General features: G+C 38.4%; 1 protein-coding gene across 3 annotated transcripts in view; it reads right to left on the reverse strand.

Moving 5' to 3' along the window:
• Nucleotides 1-6,670: 6,670 nt before the first annotated feature.
• Nucleotides 6,671-17,944, reverse strand: part of ntrk3a (neurotrophic tyrosine kinase, receptor, type 3a) — a 222,771-nt gene continuing 211,497 nt past the window's right edge. The window contains exons 16-18 of one of the 3 annotated variants that reach the window (XR_013196618.1): nucleotides 10,170-10,346; nucleotides 7,214-8,216; nucleotides 6,671-7,059 (exon numbers count right to left, since the gene is read on the reverse strand). Coding sequence is in view for 2 of the 3 variants with exons in the window: in XM_077210424.1 (XP_077066539.1) it covers nucleotides 8,031-8,216; nucleotides 10,170-10,346 (363 nt within the window). In the remaining variant the exon portion in view is untranslated. Of the gene's footprint in view, nucleotides 7,060-7,086; nucleotides 8,217-10,169; nucleotides 10,347-17,944 lie in introns of those variants that run through there. The other 2 variants (XM_077210425.1, XM_077210424.1) reach the window with 2 other exon arrangements.

A 17,944-nucleotide genomic window follows, 5' to 3' on the forward strand; every position in this document is an offset into this window, starting at 1 on the left:
AATGGATTCTAAGATTTTGTAAGAAGGGCAGAAATTATTAATAATATAAGATTTTAGACAACATTTCCAGACCTTTTGAGAGAAAGAAAGTGTAACTTTACAGCTTTGTCACATTTCCAATTTCCATCAAAAACATCTTAAACTAGTCTAGTATGCAAAACAATAAACTTGTCTGATCAAAACACACAAAGCTTGAAACTTGATGCTAACATCTTAGCTTACCTAGCTACAGTTAAAAAAGTCAAATCCCAGTGAGTCTTAAGCTAAAATTGTTTGGTCCTGAGCAGCATCTATAACCTGAATATAGCGTCCGAAATACGTACTATGATGTTCGCTTAATATTTAAAGTTTATATTATCCCACTTTTATGAACAGAGCTATCCACATACCAACTCTTCAACATACTGTAAAAAAACCCTTGACTGATAAAATTGTCAGTTTCTAAAAGCATTTGATCTCTAAAAACATCCCTGTGCATGGTAATGATTGTTACGCCGCCACAGAAAATAAAGCAAATGTGTCCTACATTGCTACTACTTTGACCTAAGCCCGATAATTATTAATTCTGACCTTCTTCTATTGCAGTCGTCCAGCTATCAAACACTCTCTGATAGCAATGGCCTAAAAATGTTAGTCTCTAGGGTCCGCTTGTAGTAATAACTAACTGTTTGCATAATGACATTAGCATTACGTGCATCAATAAAAGAATACGAGGAGACACTGACACAGATTTCACCACATTCCTGTTTAGGTTGTGTCCTGTTCTCATGAAAATACGCTAAATGTGTCATGACCTATTTTGTCAGCTCTATCATGATAGGTTTCATTGAAACTGATAGGCCAGATGTCACACTATAACTGTGACTCAAACATGTTCTTGTTACACTGCAGTCAGAGGCTAGTTTGCAGTATTCTGATTTAAATGTATGGTGTAGTGGGTGGCAGTGCTGGTGCAGGCGAGCTGTGATCTGAAATGTCACCCAAGTTCTGAGGCAAACGTAGGCAGCATGGAGTGAGTCACAAACCTGCCACCCCACTTCTGCTCTATTCATCCTTCTCACTATTTTTAGTCAGGTTAATGTATGGGAGGAACCCTGCTAGCACCCTCTTAACTATACTGTTAGCCATGCAGTTAAGGAAGACATTTAAAGCAATCTCACAGCAGTTGCTCCTAGATTCAGAGAGCCCTGATTTGTTCATTGTTGGGTTATGGGCTCCATTAGTTAAAGGCAGTGTTTTGAACGGTGCTTTTACAATTACAACCATGCAGTAAAAAATAGCTTGCAACAACCTAAAGTTGGTATGCTGGTCTTAGTTGATCTCCCAGTTAAACTGGACCAGCTGATCGAAGAGCAGTCTGGTTTAAGCTGTTGTTTTTAGCAGGACAATCTGCTAAACAACATCTTGGCAAAGCTGGGACTAGCTAAGACCAATTTTTTTCAGCAGCAAAACCCTTATACACAAGCATACTGCATCAAAGGGTTTGGAAAGACTACAGCTAGAAAGAAAAAGTGACTTATTGGCTCCTTATTGAGTTGACAACTGGCAGTTTATTTTACAAACTTGGCCAACAAAAGGGTAACGACTAATCGTCATGCTGTTTAGAAATTGAGCTTTGACCAACAAGGTTACAGTCATTATCTGGCACAAATGAAAAGAAACAATTACAAGCGAAATAACTTTTCACTCAGAGTTGGAACTGCCTTGTAGTAATCACCTCGGTAAAACATCTTTCTCCCACAGTTTGACCAGAGAGTGGAACGAGGTTGAATAATACATTTAAGAGACTGAGCAAAGAGCTCAAAAGGAGTCCAATCCTTTTTTGTTCTGATTGACAAGTATTCTTCTGTGGAACAAAGGGCTGTAGTCTCTATTAGGAAATAAAACAGTTCTGTACAAAAAGACATGAGAGAGAGAGAGAGAGAGAGAGAGAGAGAGAGAGAGAGAGAGAGAGAGAGAGAGAGAGAGTTACATGAGAGAGAGTCACATGAGAGAGTGTTACACAAGATAGTTACGAGAGAGAGAGAGAGTGAGTGAGTGAGTGAGTGAGTGAGTGAGAGAGAGAGAGAGAGAGAGAGAGAGAGAGAGAGAGAGAGAGAGAGAGAGAGAGAGAGAGAGAGAGAGAGAGAGAGAGAGAGAGAGAGAGAGAGAGAGAGAGAGAGAGAGAGAGAGAGAGAGAGAGAGAGAGAGAGAGAGAGAGAGAGACCTAGATGTCCACCTAGACCCTTTGGCATAGCTACACTTGCTGGTGGACTAGTAAACTCGGGGAAGGGTGGCAAGGCAGGGACAGATCGCCATTCCAAAAAATATAGCATCCCCTCCCACACAGACACACATACCTCCCTTGGATCAGTGTGTATGTGCTGGCTCATGCTTCCCACTTTCCTTTTCACACAGGGAAAGAGGGGGCCAAAGTACCTTTGGAATAGAAGATCTGAGATGCTTCTTGCATCCTAATGAGAGCCGTCAGCACGCTCACAGCAGCAAGGTTAATCTAGATGTCAAAGTCTGCTGACAGTGCAGGAGATTGCTCTGGGGTGACATCCCCATCTGAAGTCTTAATGCCGCAGTCAATTTTAACATCCCTTTTAAAGAAAACCGGAGTTGCATTTGGCCAGGCTTTTCCCGAGTTAAATGCACAACTATCCTTGGAAGCAGGTTCAGCTTTTCCCACAGCTCAGGAGATCTGCCGGCCTAAACTATAGATCACTTTAGGTTCTAAGTAACAAGATTCACATGCTTGTCCATGTGCCAGGAGTGTACAGCAACTGCAGCGTGAGCTGAGTCAGGCTCTCAAAATGCAGCTGGCCCTTTCTCAGGGATATCGCTACTTCAGATGTATAAAAACACTGCCATTGTTATTTTCGTATCATCAGCTGAGTGTGACATAAATCGACCACAAGTTTGGAACGTCTTCTTTCCACAGTACATTAAGAGTATTTAAGCCGCAATGCACTGGAGGTAGATAAGGACTTGTTCTGGTAGTCTCATTTGTAATTTAGGAGTGGGGTTTCAAATCAGATAAGAATCTTTAATTAAATGTTTTGAAGGCAATGAAAATGAGTTTTATCCAGCAGGCAAAAAACGAATAGCATATTTTATGTGAGTCACAGTAGCAGCAGAAGATCTGCAGCGACAACAATTTGGGATAACAGATTCAATCAGTAAGATATTCAGCGTGACTGCATCTCTTGAAGATTAATGCTCCAGGTGGCCACATCAAGTTTCGGGGGGCCAAATGAGTTCTAAAAGCTGGTCGGCTAATTTGATGGGGTTGTTATTGGTTTTGAAAGAAGCAAAGCTTGGATTATTATTGCCTCCAAGTGCTCAAAACAGAATATATTAAAGGCAGTAATTCCAGTAAAAAAGTTAACACATGACGTCTTAAAACGTTTTGCAGGCAAATCTAGACATTGGATTTGAGCAACATTGCCGGTGATTGGCCAATTACAATTTTTCTTCTTCACTTTGCCCTAGGAAAGCAGTCTTGCATGCGCTAAATGCTTTGGTAAATCAGGCCCACAGAAGGTAGGATAAATGGATGAGGAGAGAGCTGATCTGAGATCAGCAGCGAAGCGTGACAGTGCCAAGGTTTCTGCAGCTCTTCTGCAGGGTTATGAAGTGCTGAAAGAGAGCTCATTCCAGACGTAATGTTCCAGCTTCCTGCCTCGCTTCTTCTCCTCATGATTAAGGTCTTAAACCTCTCATCAATCGCCCTGCGCCTGCTCGCTGCCATGGCGGCGGTAAGCGAGAGAGGGAGATTCTGCTTGCCTCACAGCTCTGAATGCTTAACTTAACTCTGTTAGCCTGCCAACAGACAGCGCTGTGGCACTTCTATCCACTCTGTTAGTGTGTGACCTTCACTGATTCATCTCTCCTACCCCTCTCTTTCTCACACACACCGATACAACCACACACACCTCTCTTCTCTGCCTCAGGGGGATTACCGAAAGACTGGCCATCATATTTAAGGGATATCTAAAAGCCTGGGCCAAAAACTCATTTCATTGGTAATTTCCACCCATTTCTGCAAGGTGAAGTCATTAGAGTCGCGGCAACCCCTGGAGCTGCCATATCGTCACCCTGCTGTCACAATCCCCCTCTTCTGATCCCCCTCTCCAAACCAGCTGTGGCTTACACACTCGCGTCCTTTCGTTTACAGAAACTACTAATTCATTTCGCACCTTAGTTCTCCGACGGCTTCAGGTGATAAAGATACAGCCTCCCCACTCCCCGCAGCTAATACCGCACGACCCCTTTCTCGCTGCGTCTGTATAATCCACATTTCACAGTTTGTTGAGCCACGATCGGTCTCACCAAGTAAACCACAGATAAATGTTTTACTCTTTCAACCCTGTTAGTCACAGTTATGTACCCAATGACTCAAATAATCTTCAGTAACCACTGCCGCAACAGTGAGCCACAACCTTTAGTCCTCTTCAGGAAACAGGTAGGAACTAAGTGCAGTTTATTTGTAAGAGATATATAGAATGATTTGGTTTCAGAAGTGGAAAATGCTAGCCAGTCATAAAACAAATGCCAATGTTCTAATGCATCATGATTAAATGATACATTTAATATCGATTGTTAGCATTTAAAGGAATAGTTCACTTAAAATTCTGTCATCATTTACTCACCCTCAATTCTTTCAAACCTGTATGAATTTATTTCTTCTGTGGAACACAAAGAAAGATATTTTGAAGAATATCAGTAACCAGACAGTTGATGGGCCCCATTGACTTCCATAGTAGGAAAAAAAATACTATAGAAGTCAATAAGGTACATCAACTGTTTGGTTATTAACATTCTTCAAAATACCTTGTTTGTGTTCAGCAGAAGAAAGACATTCATACAGGTTTGAAACAACTTGAGGGTGAGTAAATGATAACAGAATTTTCATTTTTAAGTAAAGTATTCCTTTAATAATATTGCTAAAAACTGCCAAAGTGGAGATTAAGCATGCTAGTGCTGATAGCATTTTCTTTTTTTAAATAAACCAGCAATGTATTAAAGGGTAAATAAACCCTAAGTTTATTATGCCATTTTTAGTTAATGGTCTGCAAGACTGGGGCTTTATTAATGCTGTTCATTGACTGAATAAATTTTTTGGCATTTGGGTATAAAGTGTTTTAATTCTACAATATATGGTGTAAAAACGTCTGAGTGCTGGCTGCTGCAGTTGAATTTTCCTATTGGATGTTGAGGTACTGCGTGACGTAAGCAGGCACCAGCTCAACACGTCCTTGCCTACAGAGAGACGCGGGTCTCAGGTGCACCAGTGGGTGGAGTCAGGCTCTGACAAGGGATTGAGTTACCCTTTAAAGAGAAATGTGAGGTGGGCAGCAGTGCTTTTTCCCCCATAAAATGACCCAAACAGAAAAAGGGGTTGACCAAGGAAGAAATAATAGCCTGTTCATGTTAACACATCATTTTCATATTTTGAACTCAGCCCTACGTGCATTCTCTAAGTCTTGTCTATTTACGGGAAAGCTGGGAATTGCTTTCATTGGCAAAAAATAAAAAAAATAAAAAATGTTTCCTTCCAAAATTAGAACCTAATTCAGCATGAATTCTCACTGCGTACTACATTTGACATGTAAAATCTGGTATGCCACATCAATGAGACATTTGCAGAAATTACAATGAGTAAAGAGGACTGTGTTTAAAATGCAGTCCCAAACTGAGGGCTCATCCAGTATGCAGGTGCTGGAGGAAAGCAGGCCTGTTAACTTAATAAAACTCAAGTCTTTTCGAGCAAGCAGTTGGGTCCACTGTTACTTTTCTACACAAAAGCTTGGTGTGCAAAATTGCAAAGTCAGTGGATATCTGCAGCAGGGCCCCGTAGCTGACGAGAATATCAAAATGAGGAGCATCTTATCACACATAAGCACATCGCTGACGGTGTTAGTGAAAGACTTTTGCAATTTCCCCCTTGTCATAGATGTGGAGAGAATTATATGGCCACTGTGGGAAGCAGAAAGAAACAACACAACAAGATCAACAAATGTTCAAGTCACTTCCTCTGAGCCAGGAACTTTTCCTGATGTGAAGGGTGAGATTATGGTTAAGTGCAAATGTGTTCTGTCGAACTGTGATGGGCAGGTTGCCTCGAACAGCAATTTAAGTCACGGTTCCTGATAGAGACCTGTGAAAAGCAGGAAAGTTTTTGACATTTTTTACTTTTGGAAATGGTTTAGTTGGGATAAAGTTGCGAGAATCAAAGTGAGCACTCGCACATAGAACACATGAAATGTTCCGCTGTTGATATATGTAAGGGTTAAGCTAAATTCAGGATGAAGTTCTAAATCGTCACTTATTGTGTGGTCAAGAACCGTTTGCACAGATAGACACACAGCTGCTGCAGCTGAACTAAAGATTACTTGGCTGATTTATTCTACGTGTAATGATTATAGCTTTATCATTAGACAAATACTGAGCCACAGATCACCTTGAATGAAAAGCATGAGCCAGCAAAACTGAGAGAATATATTACAATAAAATTCAAATGTCACTTCAGAATAAATGAAGAATTTTTCAAAGAAGCCCTTTAGTATTAGGAAAGCTCCATCTCGATTATGCAATTATCGCATTATTGTGTTTACAAGAAAAGAAGAATATTACTTGACTGAATCTACAATGCTGTTATGGATTCTCTTCCATTATATTTTGATGACTCTATTAGCAGCAACAATATTTACTAGAGGAAACTGGTTGCAGAACTAGGAATGGACAGTGTTTCTTATGGAATTTAGCGCAGACAAAAAACGTTGCTCATGCTAGTTCTTCCAGTTAGCGTAACATCTCTCTTTTATTAATCAAACTATGGGAAAGGACTATATATTATGTTTGTAAAGAGGCATAAATCACAGTTCATAAAAGCAATGAGAGCTAATGAATGGAATATGAGTATTTTCTGAGCATGATCTCACTTGGGAAACAATTCTACTGTTCCTGTTACATTCATTTCAGAAGCAAATGGTCTCTGGAATACAAGGAGCGAGGCAACATCTCATGATTTTCCTTTTGTGGTGCTTGAAAAACCCTAACCGTTCTTGAGCTCTAGGTCACATCCAAAACAAAAGAGGGGGAAAACCAAAAAAAAAAAAAAAAAAAAAAAAAAACAAGTTCATTTAGAAATATCAACATACATTCTATGGACATGTGAAAAAAAAAACATTAAAATATTATCAAAATATTTATAGAATTCACTCACCGTAACAGCACGCCAAGGAACTAAAATCATCTAATCAGGAAATGAAATAAGTTAACATACTGTTGCTTGTGACATAAATTTACATTATATACATTCTTTTTTTTAAATAAACTCCTTTGTATTGATTGGTGGTTCCTTCAAGTTATTCCATTCACTAAAAAGCTCCTCAGAATATTTAAAAGCCCTGTTGGATACTTCCTGTAGAGTCAAAGAGAAGATCCGGCCAATCAGGGCGCAGTAAGGCTTTTTTCGAAAAAAAAGTCCTTGCCAATTATCTGACATGGCAACGGTGAGCAGTCATATCCGAAAGGCGACCCTCAGCAAGAAACATGGCATACATCCACATTCGGAAGTGAAAGAAAAATAAATAAAAAATATATATATTTATAAAAAGAAAAACAAGTAACCACTGGGAGAATTGTCAGGCAGTCAGGAAACAACAACAACAAAACAAAAACAAATTTTTTCTTCATATTTAGGGGGAAATAAATGGTTTCCTTTGCTCCTTTTTTAGAGTTTAAAAGTAGGCTGTTCTTACCAAAATGAAAAGAAAAAAAAAAAGACATAAAGAAAGGAGACTCCTCTTCTTGCAGTAGAACTGTACATCTTTATATGCAGGTAAACAAAATGTAAAAGTGCTTTTTAAAGACTGTTATCCAGTGTATCGAAAGGAGTAGCAGGCACTTAAGTCCATCCCATGTTGTAGTTGTCTGACAGTGGCGTAGTAAGGTACATGTTGTTTTGGGTAAATCCCAGGTTTTTCCGTTCCTCCGTTAGATAGACGCAGACAGACATCCAAACATATTCCCAACAAACATTAGCCCAGGATATCCAGGTAGACAGGTGTGGCTTTACCCAAGGCATAAAGAATTTTCTGGATGTCTTTGATGTTCAACCTCTGCTGCGGTTCCCTCTGCCAGCATCCCAGCATAATGTCGTACACTTCCTTGGGACAAAGCCGTGGCCGCTCCAGCACACGTCCTTGTGTGATGCATTCGATTACCTGTAAAGACAGGGAGAAAGGAATAGGGAATTACTTGTTGATAAATATTTTATTGCAGGGGTCTTTAACCTTTTCCAGGCCAATGGCTCCTGTTACATATTGTATAAAATTGAGCATTGCATTTTAAGCCTGGTTTTTAAGTATTTACATACTTTATGATACCAACAATATTACAAAATCAAAAAATACTTATTAATGTAGGAGGGACAATAAAAGATTTAGCTAAAAAATTTTTTTTCAGTAATGTTAGTTTTTCAAAAGGATTTTTTGTAAAATTTCAATTCATTTCTGCAGCAGTCAGATGCGGCGAGAGGAATTGCTGACAGTCCTGACAACACAAGAACTGTCTGATGTGGGTTTTTTTTGTACAACAGACTTAATCTATCATTTAACAGTTCTCTGTTTCTGTAGAGAAACCATCTATGGCCTTTGTGATACGCAAAATAGGACCATCTCATGAAACTGAAGACATTTGCCTCTGTGGATGGCTTCGTATCGACTTTTAGAAAAGACAGATGATTGTTCGTGGTCCCTTGTGTCCACCGCGCTGACTCCAGCTTGTGGATGTCTGTGTTCTATCGACTGAAAGTTTGATTTAGTTTCTTCCAGTGGCAGAAATGACAGCATAAGTTCTGATGCAATACAGTAGCCACCAGCCCTCTGGCCCTGAATATGGAGCAGTGCATGTGATTAGCATTCAAGCCCCTTCCGTGCATAATACAAACACACATCTTTCTTGCATAAATCGCACAGCACCTATAGATTATGGTTCGCTGAGTTGTTATTGATAATCTCAGTGTGAAGTAGTGCTCAAACCCGCTGCAAATAGAAGCTTCAAGAGAATCGCTGTTGCTTTTTCACTTTTCACAGCTTGGGAATCTGAAGTGGGGAATGAAGTATTTTCAGCACATCCAGCTGTGTTTGGTCAGCAGAGAAAACATTAACACTTTCTCACAACGACTCTGCTTTAGTTTGTATTTGTCCAAGTCATGGCTGATTATATACAGTATATATAATACGACAAATACATTTATTGAAAACAAATTTCTTTTGATTTATGGGGGAGAAATATGGCCTATATGCATTATAAGGTTTCATGAGATTCATCCTTAAACTTAAATTATAAAAATCTACATTCACTCATAATCTACCTTCTTTTTAATCGTACAGAGAATCCCATTAAACATATGTGGATATTTGTTTGCAACATTTTTGTTATGAATGCATAAATTAATGCATAAAGCCCAGTTTAGTATCAGTACTGAAAACAAACATTATAAGGCTCTTGTCTAACATTTATTTCAATAGTGGTAATTATGAGATTTGTGTGAAAAGGTAAATAATAATCTTTGCTATTCAGACACAATGGAATAGTTTGGGAGCTGCATCTTATGTGTGTGTGGTTTCTGGAGTTCATCCAAACCTTAGCTGTGAAACGTTACATGGCGAACAACAATAGCCGAAAATTAAGTAGCAATGTTCCTCATTAACTCGACACACGAGGGAATATGTGTGAGACAAAAAATCCAACAACATGACATTTCAACATGTGTACTCCCTGTTCATTTCATAGGCAGAAGTCATGTTCAAGATGAGCTTGAGTTGCAGTCTATACCTATCAAAAGCCTCATGACAACCGCGAGTGATTATGTTGTTTAATTTCGCCCCTTAGTCATCCTGTCTCAAGACTGAATGAGTCTCATAATGCTACATCATTTTCACAATCCAGTATCAGTTTTTTTCGTCCAATATAGACTTTCTGTCTCCATTAAGCTTTTTATTATCATTTCATCTGGGCAAAGAGTCTTTACACCTTGCTTTCACCTACGCAGTCATACAGTTTACTAATAACGCGTGACCAAAGCTAGCCAGAGGGCTAGCAAACAGCTTAAAAAGAAGACTTCTTTCTGTCTGAGAGATTTGTTCTTATGGAATCCAATAAAACGAACATACCTCATTATTTGCCAGCTGAAACCATGGCTGCTTGCCATAGGTGAAGATTTCCCAGAGGATGACGCCGAAGCTCCAAACATCACTCTCCGTCGTGAACTTCCTGTACATGATGCTTTCTGGTGGCATCCAGCGAATGGGTAGCATGGTGTGTCCACCCACCTGTTGGAGCACCATATCCTGATTATCAAAGACAGTCAGAGACTAGTGAACTTCACAAACTCGTATTACTAAAGACACTTTATGTTAAAATACAGAGCTCTATGGGGAAGAAATTATTAAAAGACTTGTAGATGCATTTTGAGATTTTTCTTTTTTTACGAAAAGAAAATAATTTTTCATAGTATTTTGTCATTTCTTAAGTACGTCACTAAGGATGATACTATAAAGTTTCAATAATGACATTTCAATAACGTTTCAAATCTATGAGAATGGAGATGTCCACACCACAACTATAGACACATAATTTCATAATTTATTATGCCCTAATTCACACAAAGGTCAATAACTATAATGATAACGATACAAAGTTTTAATAATTACCCAATTCTTTAAAAATAGAAACAATGACACCACAAGTATACCAGAGAAACGATATCTTCAGAATCAATTTCAGATTTTTTTTTTCCAGCTGATGAACAATAAACTGACAGCCAATGAGAATCCCTTCTGACTTTAGATCATTTAAAGTGGCAGAGTATACAGAACGTTATCGTGCACTGAAGATAACGTGGAAGCTAATATAGTTATCATTATAGTCATTGCTATTCTTTATTCTTAATTTCTGCTGGTAAATTGACCTTCCTGGTTGCTGTGAAAAATAACAATATGATATACAATTATGGCTGGGCGATATGACCAAAATCTTATATCTAATATCACAATACGAGCACTAAAATGTACCTCGGTATAGTTATTCTGCATTAAATAAGGTTTTTATGACAAAGGTTTTGATACCATTGATATTTCATAATTCTCATCACCAATCTTAATATAACAAAAACTAATACTAGCAAAAAAAAAAAAAAAAGAACAAAATAACAAATACTGGCTCATGAAATGTAACAAAATAAAATACAAAATACTGATGTGAAAAATGTATTTAAATAAAATACAAGTAATTAGTATTTTGAAAATACAAAAATACTACCACAATAATCTTAAGTCTTTTTTTTTTATTACTGAAAGATCAATAACACAAATAGTAGCAATAACACAAATATGAGAAATGTGTAAATTCAAAAGAGCAAAGTAGCAAAATAAAAAAGTATGGGGATTTCACTAAAACTCTACAGGGCCTGAAATAGCTCCCTCTGACGTAAATGTCATGTATAGCTAAGTTCACATCAATGGTGTGGTAGGCTGCCCTTAATAGCAAAACGTGTTTGATGTAGGCTACGTAGCCATATTATCACTGTTACTCTACTCGTGCCTTAAAGGACAAGTTCTGTATTTTACACTTAAAGTCCTGTTTTAAGATCGTTTCTGATGAAATAGAACGCTTAAGATTGAAATTTGGACAAATGCTGCTGTACCGAGAATTTTCGGTTTCTGTATTAGCACCCCCCACCTCCACAATGGTTTCATAGGGGCACTGGAACAATCATTAATAAAACACGTTAAACTTTAGTTTACAAAGACGTGAAACTCACCGAGTGATCTGGGGTGTTCACTGATATGCTCGCACAAAAATCGCTGCAGAAGATGCTTTCCAACATGTGTTTTACCGTTCGTTGTAAAACTGTGGACCTATTTTTCCAAACGCCTCACAACCGGACATTCTTCCGTTGAGAGCTTGAATAATAGACACTCCAGGCCAGTTAGTGGCGATAATGCACCTTTGCCAATGTTTGGATGGCGTAGCCTACGATACCACGACTGGAAGACTACAGAAAGAATACAAACAACCCCATTTCCGTCTCCCGCAGCGGAGTAATAACGTACCTCACAGAACATCCTATACAAGTCAATGGAGTTGGACAAAAACTACGATAAAACCTGTTGGAAAGCATCTTTTGCAGCGATTTTTGTGTAAAAATAACAGACCGAGATTTTTCGTCACAAAATATAAATTCCATTTTAATCATAATATATATGATTAATCATATTGATCATAATATGTGTGGGCTTGTTTTACACACGAGACTCTAACTGCCCTGACCGCGTATGCCTTTTCAATAGTAGAATCGCGTTGCGTGCGCAATAACTGAAAAACAATAGGATTGCTGATTATTTTATACAAAATCAATATCAATATTTCTCATATGTAATACGTTTAAAAACGTGTAAAAACTGCAGATGGATGTTATATTGTGAACGCTTGCTTAGCATGGAGATTTCAGTGGAAATATGACCGACACGCTGTTTCATAATAGGTAGGGCCTATGATGTCCTTTTATGAATGACAACAGTGCATTGATCTCATAAAGCACAATTATTTTCTCTATAATGCCGTTCAGTGTGCAATAAGTGTGTGTGTGGACTGTATATTTTTCACAAAACAGTTTACCTTAATGCTGTTTTTAAGAGTTCAAAACTCATTCACTTCTTGGAGGGAGCCCTGTCTACAGGGTGTATTTTGAAATACTCTAAATACACTCCCTCAAAATATTTTGTTACAAACTACATTTTATTTTTTCCACACCTGCAAAATACAAATTAACAAAATACACTAAAGTAATTAAAATTGTATTTAAAATACATTTAATTGAAATACTGCCCATGTCTGCACACTGACCCACTCTGTAGTCACCTCCCTGGTCAGAGTTTTGGCTGCTGGAAGTTTTTCAAGAAAGTACTCCCGGTTACTTTCCGGGGCCTCACAACTGTGCGTTTTTATGTGAAAAAATTATTTGCGTTTCAAAGCTTGATTAATTTACCAAACAAAAAACACGCCAGACTAAATTTATACCTCAGTTTTAATCGGCACTATTTTCTTTCCATTTCTATCAATCCGTGCTGCTGTCAACGTCAACAGTGCGCACGTTCCAATCAGCTGTTCCATAGTGTTTACACAATCGATTGACAACGACGTAAAAAGTAGAAAATGAACAATGGTGCGAACTTGTAAATTCCCAGGCTGTGACCACAAGAATTTGCCGGGATCACCGTTCAGATTCCATTGTTTTCCTGTTTCGGATATAGCTACGAGACAGCTTTGGCTGGTTGCCATCAGCTACTCTGCGGGAGCTAAAATATCCAGAATCAAGGATTATCGTGTGTGCAGTGCTCACTTCAGCGAAGACGATTACATCCCCAACCAAGAAGGAAAAAGAAAAAAACAGATTTTAAAGAGTTTTGCTGTACCAGTACCACGGGTAAGCTCTATTTACTAACTTTATAATCCCATGTCTAAACTGTACGGTAAAGAAGCTGATGTTTAGACTCCAGTGGAAAACACGTGAAAAGATGTCTAATATTTAAAAAAAAAAATTAGGGATATAGATACAATTTGCTGAGAAAAGTATTTGATTGAACACACACACAATTGAGGTACTGTTGATGTTGACAGCAGCGCGGATTGATAGAAATGGAAAGAAAAGAGTGCCGATTAAAACTGAGGTATGAATTTTGTCTGGCGTGTTTTTTGTGTGGTAAATTAATCAAGCTTTGAAACGCAGATAATCTTTTCACGTAAAAACTCACAGTTTTGAGGCCCCGGAAAGTAACCGGGAGTACTTTCTTGAAAAACTTCCAGCGGCCAGAACTCTGACCAGGGAGGTGACTACAGAGTGGGTCAGTGTGTATGCACTATAGTGCTGGTAAGGATTGCATACAACTTCATGTCTTAAATGGGCGAACTAACCCTTTAACATTCAAACTGCAGGTTTATTAGGCTACTGTCACTTTAAGACTGAATAGACTGATAGAATATTGAAACACATGCGATTTCTAAACTGTTTGCATTGACTTAAGACATAAATGACTGTGTTTATGAGAATATTCACTGGCCATTTTGACACATAAGTGTGTGTTTTGACCATTCAAATCCAATAAGGCGGCAAAAAGAACTCATTCTGGTATTCGCGCTGCATGAGTATCGGCTTCATGCACAGCATGTGCATATACTGAAATTAGTTCTCTTTCAGCTGCTTATTGTGCTGCAATGGTTTAAATTCACTTGATTTTAAATAGCAATGGTTAAAAACTTATGCAAATCATAAGCTTTTGTGATTGCGTGGAGATGCATTTTGAGATGTTTCTTTTTTTACGTCCACATTTCATGACTACCGGTGCATAACCGCGATAGAGACGATACATTTTGGTAAATACCAGTTAATTTGTGTCTATTGGTATATCTCCCACCCCTACTTACAATATTTAAAGAGCTTTGACAAGGAAAACTGAGAAACCAGAAAAGATGGAGGAAGGGAAAACAAATGTATCCATTAAGGGTTTTTGACAGCTCCAAATCATCAAAGGCCATAAATAAAGTCTCCCTCCAGGCCTTCCCAATGTTAAGCGAGATATTAATCGATTAAAACAACAAGATATTAATCATCTCTGCCCTGGGCCGGCACCGGACTGGATTGGTTTAGAATCTATTTCCTCTTCGTGTCTGTTGCTTGTGTTAATTACAGCCAACCCCGGACAACTGAGAGTGACGTTTCAATGGCAGTTGCGTGGTTATTGCGGCTTTCAACTCGTAAGTGGCGACTACGTATTAATTACAAGGCTCATTAGTGGTTTGCTCACATGGGGGTAAGGCTATTGACTGTGTGCAGGAATACAAAGCAGTCTGCGGCGTACTGTACATCCACAGACTGCCTATTTTTTTCTTTTGTAGGATGCTTATTTTGCTTTTATTTTTATCATAAATGCATTTAGGTACAAAATAGTTGTGTGTTAAAAAAAATCAGAAGAAAAACAACTATAAATGAGATTATGGTAAAATGTTCTTTGGCTCTCATCCCACATTGCTTTGTCAAGAGTGTATCCTTGGCAACAGGACGTGTCTCTAAGCTCTGAGCACAACAACGACAATTTAAGAATTAGGAAAAAACGTCACAGTTTTCGATGCTCGACGATGAATAAATCTCTGTTTATCAATAAACAACAAACAACAAAAAAATGTAGGTTGCACATCCGCGTAGCTCACAACTCATTTCAATTTGCGAACGGCATATGACTCAGAATAATGAGTGCAAAAATATGAACGTCTTCGTGATTAGGAAACTATAGAGGCATTGAGATGTACTATAATTAAAGTCTGGGAGGTTTTTTCCTGGTGTAATGTCTTTAATTTGGGGAACGATAAGGCAGTAGAAGGCTGTGTATGTTAATCAACTACGCTTCTGTGGTTCTCATTCGCAGCCAGTTCCTCACAGAAGAGGAAGCTGTCCCACAGGCTCCAGTGATGTGTGGCAAATATCCCTCCCCTCGCTGGCTCGCTCTTTCCCTCCCGCCTCTGCCCTTTAGGAGGTGTAAGCAATATGCCAGTCCTGCTGCGGTCAAACAACACTCCTCTTGTTCCGTGAGATGGAGTTCAGGGTACTACTGGGCCGCTGCTAACGCTCTCCATGCGTGGGCAGGAACTGCTCCCTATGGCCATACTGAGCTGCTCGCCTGGCTAACTCAGCCCACTTTAGCGTTAGCGCACAACATCCTTGCCAGGAAAAGTCAGCCAAGGATGAAGGTAATGAAGGTATGATCACCATAATGGACATAGATAGAGGGGAGAGAGACATAACAATGTTTGGAGAGCTTGAAACAGTCAAATATGGCGCTAACTGTGTTAGCTGCAATGCTAGCGACTTTCTGCTGCCTTTCCCCCACAGCCTGACTAGAAATTAGATAGAAAATAGCTTATGAAAACATGTTAATGTCTTTTAAATGACATGTCACAAGCTAAAAATGGTGAATTGAAAGATTTATTTTCTTTGTGTTTTCAATAAGCCTTTGATTAAAAAGCTAAGAGCTTAGTCTATTAGCTTAGCATAGCACTAACTGCTTATGACTGGTTAACTAAATCTTTTGATTAGCTAGAACAAGATATCGCAATAACAGGCTATGTTTTGGATCAGGCATTGAGAGGAATAGTATCTTGTATGATACAGTTAAATATAGAATACAATATTAGCATACTATTCTTTCTATCTCTGCCATTTTGGAGAAATAGTTGTAGAATTTTCCGAATTTAGCTGTCAAAATAGCATACTATTTTTAGCATAGCCTACATTACTATTATAATAGAGTTCATTAGTGTCTAGATATATAAAGAAAGAATATATTTTACATCCCACAATTCTGACTTTATAACACAATTCTGACTTCATATCACATAATTCTGACTTAATAACTCACAATTCTGGCTTTTTTTCTTGCAATTGCGTGTTTATATTTCACAGTTATGACTTTCTCACATGCAATTATAACTTTATAACTCGCAATTGCAAGTATATATCACGCAATTTTTACTTGATAATTTGTAATGGTGAGTTTATCTCACAATTCTGACTATATTTCGCAATTGCAAGTTTATATCACGCAATTAAAAAAAAACTGCAAATGCAAGTAGAAAAACAGAATTCTAAGAATGTCGCAAGTACCTTTTTTATCTTTTATTCTGTGGTGGAAACAAGCTTCCATTGTACACAGCTTGCTTTTTCTTTATATAAAGTAAGTGAAACAGTATGCTAAATTGCATGAATTCATTACATTGCATGTGGGTGTTATTGCATGTAACTTTTTTTCCCCCATTTTTTATTCAACATTTACAAGTCAGATCAAATGATTTAAAAAAGATTACGGCTATAAGTAACAGTTAAATCGTCACATTGGAAATGTAAGGTCAAGTAAGGTGCACTGCACTGTGAGATAAAGTGTACTCTGTTTTATACTGCAATGTATCTATAGAGAAAAGTGCACTAAGTAGACTACAGTACATTTAAGTATGTTAGGATGCCTGTCCAAACACGTACATATTTAGTGTTTTTGTTTAGTGAAACTATTTGTGCTCGAGTGTTTGGGAAATTGAATCGATTGTATTGATTGAACTTCCATTCATCTGAATAGCTTCCCCCAGATTGCTCCCCCCATCTTATCTGAGGTGGAACGACGAGACTGCAGATGCATGTAAATCAGTCTGCGGGGCTTCGTTGAGATCGGAATGAGAACTGGCAGGGTGGTGACAAAAATGCCAACGCAATCTGAAAGGGCACCGATGAAAGGCAACACAATTAGCGACTGGAGAGGGGAAGAATCATAGACGAGGAGGATGGGAATCACATAGCGGTAATTAATGAATATTAAAATCAATAGCATGGTTGTTTCAATGAACAGCTGACGAGAGATGATGTCATTAAATGAGTTAAAGAGCGTTGAGGAAATAGACATATGCGGTTGGAATTGCCAGCAGTTTTCTGTCTCACTTAGCTAGTTTCAGAAGAGATGTACAATGAACCAAACAAATGTGCATTAACAGATGTAAAAAGTAACACAGTGCGTAATGCAGAGTAAAGGTTTTCTGTTCTGGGACTATTAACTTGGTTACCCATCAGTTAATGGAGTATTCAACCCCAACAAGTCCTTCATCCACATTATAGAACTGTCTAGCACCAGACATGGGTGGGTTTGAACCAATTTAACTCTACTTTGCTTTGCCAGGTCTTGCTGGCAGGAAGTTGAGGTGTTTGGTTCCTACTGTACATCATGGCCCTCAATGCAAATTTACACTGACAAACAAAACCTGAGCAACTAGAAATCGACTCCAGCTTCTCTTCCTTCTGCAAGTGAGATTATACGTCACAATCATTATATGGATGAGGAAGCCAAGCTGT

Source organism: Siphateles boraxobius, unplaced genomic scaffold, assembly GCF_051911475.1.
Source record: "Siphateles boraxobius isolate OS27281-9 unplaced genomic scaffold, OSU_SipBor_1 65, whole genome shotgun sequence".
Taxonomy (NCBI): Eukaryota; Metazoa; Chordata; class Actinopteri; order Cypriniformes; family Leuciscidae; genus Siphateles; species Siphateles boraxobius.